Genomic DNA, 7,751 nt, shown 5'->3' with positions numbered 1-7,751 from the left:
ATATTAAAAGAATTATAAAAGTTATAAAAAAACTCAACTCGTAAAAAATTATTAAATTTGTTAAATAAAAAATATAAAACAATAATAAAATGAAAACAAAAAAATAATATTATAAAATTTATAAAAAATAAAAAAATAAAACAATCTTCTAATAAAAATTTTGTTAAAAGTTTAAATTTTAAACAAATTAAAAAATTGATATCAAAATTAAATTAGTAATTTCAAGAATATAATAATTTTTTTAATAAAAATAATATTTTTAATTTATGTTACTTGTCAAAAATCTAATACATTATAATTTATTCAATGAATGAGATTAAACATCTATATTTAAAGATGTTTTAAAATATATGTCATTTACTTATCAATTATTGGATTTGTCTCGTTGTGAAATTGAAGTAAGAAATTAAATGTAAATAACAAAACCCTTATGGTTTGAATGTCATTAAGCCAAGAATAAAGGAATACTATCTCACACACTTATAATTACTCATCACCATTATACCATTCTTGTGCATATGTAGCACTTAGGAATCACCAACCCTACAAACCCTACTTCCTCTCTCTCTCTCTTTCAATCTTTAAAATTTTTGGGAGTGAGTTAGTTTGGCAAATAAGCAAATTAAATAAAGAACTCATCATTCATCTATCATTGTTGCATCAACAACGACCTTAACATGACAATCACAAACTCTTTTACTTGTCCTCTTATTATCTTCCTCTGCTTCATCACAATAATCCCCCTTGTGCTTTGTGATGATGTTGGAAAAATAATGCATTATTCAGGTAAAAATTAATCCTCTTAACCTATTATATTATAGTGTCTCAGTCTCTTATTATATTATTCTTTTAAAAAATGCTTAGGATTTTGTCATAATAGTAACTTTAATTTTCAGGTCGTCATTCACCCCAGATTCTTCTTTCTTTCCATCAACCAAAAAATGGTTCAAGGCTTCCACATCCCATTTCAAGAAAATTCATGTTTCATGGTATTTATTTTACAACTATTCTATAGCCGATTCTATACAGTAAGATAATATTCATATTTATTTTAATATTATCCAATAAAAATTTATCTTCCATAATAATATGTAATTCATAATTATGCTATTAGTAACAGACTCTACCCAGTAGGATAAGATTCGAGTTTATTTTGACATGGTGTGGGTTTGATTTTATTTGGAGGTTCTTGCACAAGCAAAGACATAAGCATATCACAAAGCAAATATTCAACATCTGGAATCCCAGAATACATAGTGCAAATAGTGAACACTTGTGTATCTGGTTGTGCTCCTCATGACATACACCTTCATTGTGGCTGGTTTGCATCTGCAAGAATCATCAACCCAACATTGTTTAAGAGGCTCTCTTATGATGATTGCTTGGTCAATGCTGGCAAATCTTTGGCCTCAACTCAAATCATCAGATTCACTTATTCTAATTCCTTCATGTATCCATTAGTACTCAAGTCTGCTAGATTTTGCTCATGATCAATCCACAATATATTATAATCTTAGTATATAGAAATTTTTGTTTCATGTTTCGAATTTTAAAGTACATTTAACGTGTCTTATAAATATTTACAGCCACTTATTTTTAATTCTTTATATAACTTTTGAATATTATAAATAAAAATGATTGGGTGCGTGTAAATATTTTTAAAATACACGCACTACGGGACATGCGGAGAATAGCGGCGGTTTAATTGTCGATTTGTAAACCGTCGCTAAACAGTTTGCCAGCGAAACATTATCCGTAATGCATAAAGGGGTGGGGATTACATTTTGCGGCGGTTTCCAACAACTGCTGGCATAACCGCTGCAAATCAGGTATTTTGCGTCGATCAGTTTAGCGGCTTTAATCTTTGGGAGAGATTTCTAAAAATTGTGTTCTATCCTATTCAGATGCTAGTTAATTTTTAAAATTTAAAACGACAAAAAAGGCATATGGTGGAAAGAGCTAACAAACGAAGAACAAGCAGGAAGCTTGCAATGGAAGAGGGGTTTTGTACATACCAAAAGGCAAATCGATGAAGCTGATAGGCAAAGGACCCTCCGGCGACGGAAAGCACGATGCAGCTGGTACTGGGACCGGAAGGGAACGGCGGCAAGGATTCGCGCGTGGAAGAGCCGACGAATCTGATTCTGGGAATGGTCGACAGTAGGCGGAAAAGGGTTGATCGCCAGCCACGCGAGTCAACAGTAACAGAGTGGGATAGGATGGAGTAGGGAAGAGATTCGCGCGCTCTGCACTCTCCTTTGGCGGATTCCTCGAATTCTTGATTGTGGATATTCTGAAGTGAATTTGGGTCAAATTATCTGCAACTGAAAAGGAGTTAGCGACGACCATTTTGAGTTCGACACTAAATTAGAGGAATTTGGCGTCGGTAGGCTAATTTGGAATGGGACCGCAGCTATCCACCGTACCATAAATTGCTGCAGTTGAAAATTCCACAAGTAGTTTACCGCAGACATCTCCCGCTTCTGTTGTAGTGACGTCAAATGTGATTCTAATTTATATTCATAACTGTATTGAGTTGTTCATATTAATTAGGCAATAATATGTGTTAGCCTTCAGTTAGTTGATTAGTAAACATTACAAAATGATCATTCTTTCCAACCCCATTCCTCATATAATAATACCACTAAAAATAAAACCTTAAATAATTAAGTTTGGGATTTTATAAAATACATATTTTTTATTTTAGTCTTTATAAATAAACTTGATTTTATTTTCTAAAAGAATCAAATTTGATTTTAATCTCTCTAATTATTTAATGTTGACATTTCAAAATAATAAGAATAGAGAATCAATTAATTAGCTAATATTAGTTAAATTTGTTTATAAAATTAATTTTTTAACCATCATCTTTTGGAGAGTTTAGGATTTATTTAGGGGTATGATTTAGAATTCAAAATTTAGAATTTAGGGCTAAAAATTTAATATTTAGAATTTATAATGTAAAATAAAAAAAAATAATTTTAAAACAATAATTAATATAAACTGAAAAATAATTAATTTATTAATTGAACTTGTTTATACTATGATCCAAGATGATTAAGGCTATAATCCAAAATGGATTGACCCCATCATCAATAAACTTAATAAGACAAATATAGAACAAAACAGATTAGTCTAAGAACTGCATGGGATTAATCTAGTCGATCTACTTAAGTAGAACTATTGCGACTCTGTCACACTCGACTTGGGTGGCAAGTGATAGTTTGTCACCTCACTAATTCAGGAATTATCCAAAGATCAAATAACCACCCAACATGTGGTAATTTTTTTTGCGGAAATATTTGGTTACCAAAAAAAATTAGTCAAAAATAATCATAACTTATATTATTTAACATTCATTAATTGTTGCGATAATTAATAAATACTAAATAAGACAAATTTTTACTTTTATTTTGTCTTCCTAATATTACCGCTTCTCTTGCAACAGGAAAAAAAAAAACTGCATCTTACATCACTTGTAATATCCAGAAATGATAACTATATCATCATCCTCTCTTATAAATACGCTATCTATTCCATGTATTGATCACATTCCAATTTTTATTAATCTTCTTAAATTTTTGTTGATTTAGGAATTGAAGTCCCCCTTACAGATATTCCCAAAACCATCTCAAAATTTACGTGAAGACATATCAAAAACTCTTGTTATCTTTTTTTATTTTTTTTACAAAGTTTACATGATGCATGGAACATATGCCTGAATTTGCAGCAGATAGAGAGAGAAAGAGAAAGTTGTCACTGTCTCAACTTCACTATGCTGTTATTGAAGCTTATTATAAGTAGATGGGATTTTAGGGTCCCAGCCCCTCAGAGTTGGAAGAAGAGGAGAGTTGAAAAACTCAAACATGCATATATTTTAGTTGTGTTTAATAATATGGGTCCCTCAACAGCATTGAGAGGCCTCATATACCTTTTATATATATATTATTCTTGCCTCAATTTTTTATTTTTCTTTTACCTTGAATTAGGGAGGAAAATACAGGGGAGAAAGAATATATAGTGTTATCTATTCTCTATTTCACACTTCGAATTTTTTTTTCTCATCTCTACTCTTATTCTTTACTATAGGAAAATATTTCTCCTCATGTCTATTTCCTGTGGAAAAATATAGTTATATGGATCTCACGCGAAAATTATTCATTTTAATAAAAATTACATTAGTTTTAGTATAATTAAAATAAAATAAATATTTTTAATTATATTAAATAATAAAACTAATCAATGACAAATTTTCAAGTATTATATAAGTATACAATACAATTTAAAAAATAAAAAATAATATATATAAAAAAAAGATTGTCATGCAACAAAGTTTCTATAGAAAAGATTGTCATGCAACAAAGTTTAAATAGTAGAAATTATTTAGCATATTTTATATATATATATATATATATATATTCTTCAGTACGAATATTACCATAAGATAAGAATATAATTTCTATTTTTTATTTTAAAATTTTTTACGAAAAAATATTTATTTTCATTTTTATTTTTATGAAGTGATTTTTACTTTAGAAAAATTTTTAGAAGTCAGTAACTTTTAGTATTTTGGTTATTATTTATTTAATATAAATATTAAATTATTAATTTATATATACAAAATTTTAATAAATATAAATATAAATTATTACTAACTAAATAATAATATTACTAAAAAAAATAAAAATATTTACTCATTACTAGCATTTGCTCTCTTTATTCTCATCGACTTCCATTTTCAGATATTTCCGTGAATATCCACGTTTACGGATATCGCCCCTGCCTTAAGTTATTAATGAATGAATAAGTCTATACATGTGTGGCATTGTATTGATGCATTCACATTAGTTTAAACCATTGAGATATAAATTATTGTATTTAAATTTTGCAACACCTTGTTTATATATATATAAAAGAAATTTTTAGAAATTATGTATTCAAGAGTTATTATTAGCCAAGAGAAAGAGAATAACGTACGTTACTAGAAATTTTTTAAATAAATAATTTAAATATTTTATTTACAGATATATTTAATTTAAACTATATTTATAAATTAATATTTTATTATTATCTCATTTCCAATATAAACATATTAATTAAAGATATATCTCGTATTATAAATAAGATAAGATACATCAATATTACTATGAGTATAAATAAAATAAGGCACATAGATATTATTATATATATCTTGAGTGCAGACATATTGTATAAATAAGTTATTTCGTTTATAAAGTAAATAAAATACATCTTTAATTCATTTACATTGTAAACGAAATAAAGTTAGAGGCGCGTCTATATATTACTCGTCAATACTATACTGTTTAACTTAAACAAATAACTAAACGACAAATGCGCAAAAAAATCGGACTCTCGTATTCAAATAATACAACTCCTTTTTTAATGTGACAATTATGATATGTACACTTACAAAGATGGGCTTTTTTATATAAATAAATATAAAAAAATCTTTATTTATCAAAATGCGCACCAAACAAAATAATTCTAAGAATACGCATGGCCATTTTAAGAATGACACCACAAAATGGATTTGTACTCTATTTCAGCTTCAGCAATCACAAAATGAAGCAGACAGCAGTAGAAATCATTTTAAGTGTGGCGTTTACGAAATGGGAGTCTATTTAGTGGCTGACGACAGCGAATTAAGCTTATCAGGGGCAGCGAAATTGTTGCCAACCTAGTGGTACTGTTGTCATATGAACTTCAGCAGCTTTGATAACCAACTGTGTGTTTCTATTAGAGTTTACAAACGAGAATTTATATAAAATTAATTTTACAAACTTAATTTTGATAAAAAGTGACTTGGTGTTAACATGATTTATGTTTGTAATTTTGTATCAAAATAGATTATAATGAAATGAATGTTGTTTGGATTACATCATTCAAAATTAAGTTTAAACAAAAATTACTAAAATAGACATAAATTTATATAATTTAAAATTATATTATTTTAACATTCTTTGACTATAATTTCTTTTAAAAAGAATTTAAATTTATGTGTTAAAATTTAGTACTTTTTTGTTATAATTTGTTAGTACTCTTCTTTAGTACTCTTTTTATATTTAATTATATCCTTCTAATGAAATTTATATTATAAAATTAACAATAATAAATAAAATATATACTAATTTAAGAACATATAGTAAAAAATATACAAAGTCAAATAAAAAAAATAAAATTCTGTAAAAAAAATACGTATTAATAAAAATAATTAAAAAAATTCATATGAACAATAAATACTAAAAATTCTATTAAAAAAATATAATAATATACATAAGTAAACATAAAAAAACTCTAAACAAAAATATTCATACTATTAACAAGAAAAATAAATAAAAAATTGATAAAAATTAAAAGTTAACAAAGAGTACTAATAATAATATTAAAAAAATATTTATTTTTAAAACATAGCCATAAAAAAAATTCAAAAACTCTGATGATTATTTGTTGTATCTTTTATTTATTGTAAATGAGATTGAATGGCAAAATTGTTAGAATGGCAATTAACTTTTTAATTTATCAAATGAACGCAAAAACTAAATACAAAAGCTACAATTTGTTACTTTTGGTAAACGGGAGTTCAAATCCAAAAAGTTGTTTAGATGTAAAAAATTAATTCAAGAAGATTAAAGGTGCTTCTTGTACTTCTTGTGTTTCCAACGTGTTTAACAAATACACCCCCAATTCGTGTGTGCGCCAGTCACGATAACCCCATTTCGCGGACGCCGCCACTGATTTGGGCCAATTCGTTGTTGTTGCCCCTGAGTTGGACCAAGTCGTGTGCGCCGAGCCTGATTTGGTCCATTTCGTGCATGCCAAGTGCGAGGAGTGCGAGATGCAATTTTACTGATGCTGTATGCTTCATTTTGTGATCGCTGAAGCTGAAATGGAGTATAAATCCACTTCACGTGCGTCACCCTTAAAATGGCCATGCGTATTCTTTGAATTATTTTTTTTAGTGCGTATTTTGATAAATAAAGATTTTTTCATATTTATTTATATAAAAAAGCCTACAAAGTTGTATACACTACTCGTCATTCTTAATAAGCTTATTGAAAGATTTTAGAAGAGCAAAGTTTATGTGAGGAAAAGTTATTATAACTGACAAATTTTATCATTTTATATTACATTTATATCGAAAACAAGATAAATTTTTACATATTTCGTTTATAGTTTATAGTGTATACTACATAATGAATATCTTATTTATACTGTAATAAATGAGATATATATAAATTTTTAAATTTTAAATGTCTCGTTTGTATTCGTATATTACATTTAAATATTTCATATCTTGTCTCATTTACGATATAAACAAAATACGTATTTAATTAATGCGTTTATATTATAAACAAGATAAATAATAAAAAAAATAAAATTTTAAATATCAATTAAATTATTTATATCTTTAAATAAAATATTTAAATTATTTATTTAAGAAAATATTATTACTAGTTTTTTATTTGTTTTAATATAATTTGTATAGTCAAATTCAAGAGTGAACCGATACGAATCAGTCAAATTCGTTGAGAATTAGACCGGATTGAATCGTTTGATTGAAAGTTATTCTACACACTCTAACTTTCTGCAAATCTACGGTGCTCTATATGCTTCAACATTGTCAAATGTCAAGGAACCCTTGCCCCAAAAATATAAGAAAGATTGTCAAACCATTAAGCTAGAATGCTTCTTACTATTATATATACAAATTATATATATATATATATATA

General features: G+C 26.9%; 1 protein-coding gene across 1 annotated transcript; it reads left to right on the top strand.

Annotated features, from left to right (window-relative positions):
* Positions 1-608: 608 nt before the first annotated feature.
* LOC107636119 (TPD1 protein homolog 1-like) lies at positions 609-1,490 on the top strand. Its single transcript, XM_021122354.2, has 3 exons — positions 609-786; positions 897-989; positions 1,186-1,490. The coding sequence occupies exons 1-3, from the start codon at positions 678-680 to the stop codon at positions 1,488-1,490; spliced, it is 507 nt and encodes a 168-aa protein (XP_020978013.2). The 5' UTR covers positions 609-677.
* The last annotated feature ends 6,261 nt before the right edge of the window (positions 1,491-7,751 follow it).

Source organism: Arachis ipaensis, chromosome B4 (genome assembly GCF_059453495.1).
Source record: "Arachis ipaensis isolate K30076 ecotype BB chromosome B4, ASM5945349v1, whole genome shotgun sequence".
In the NCBI taxonomy this organism is placed as follows: Eukaryota; Viridiplantae; Streptophyta; class Magnoliopsida; order Fabales; family Fabaceae; genus Arachis; species Arachis ipaensis.
Note: the sequence above shows the minus strand (reverse complement) of the source record. Positions and strands in the feature narration are given on the sequence as shown.

What these genes read in the sequence shown, in the direction of transcription:
- LOC107636119 (XM_021122354.2), top strand. Translation starts at nt 678, where the DNA reads ATGACAATCACAAACTCTTTTACTTGTCCTCTTATTATCTTCCTCTGC. An exon ending in AAAAATAATGCATTATTCAG is followed by an intron (nt 787 to 896) that starts GTAAAAATTAAT and finishes TTTAATTTTCAG; the next exon opens with GTCGTCATTCACCCCAGATT. An exon ending in AAGAAAATTCATGTTTCATG is followed by an intron (nt 990 to 1,185) that starts GTATTTATTTTA and finishes TTTTATTTGGAG; the next exon opens with GTTCTTGCACAAGCAAAGAC.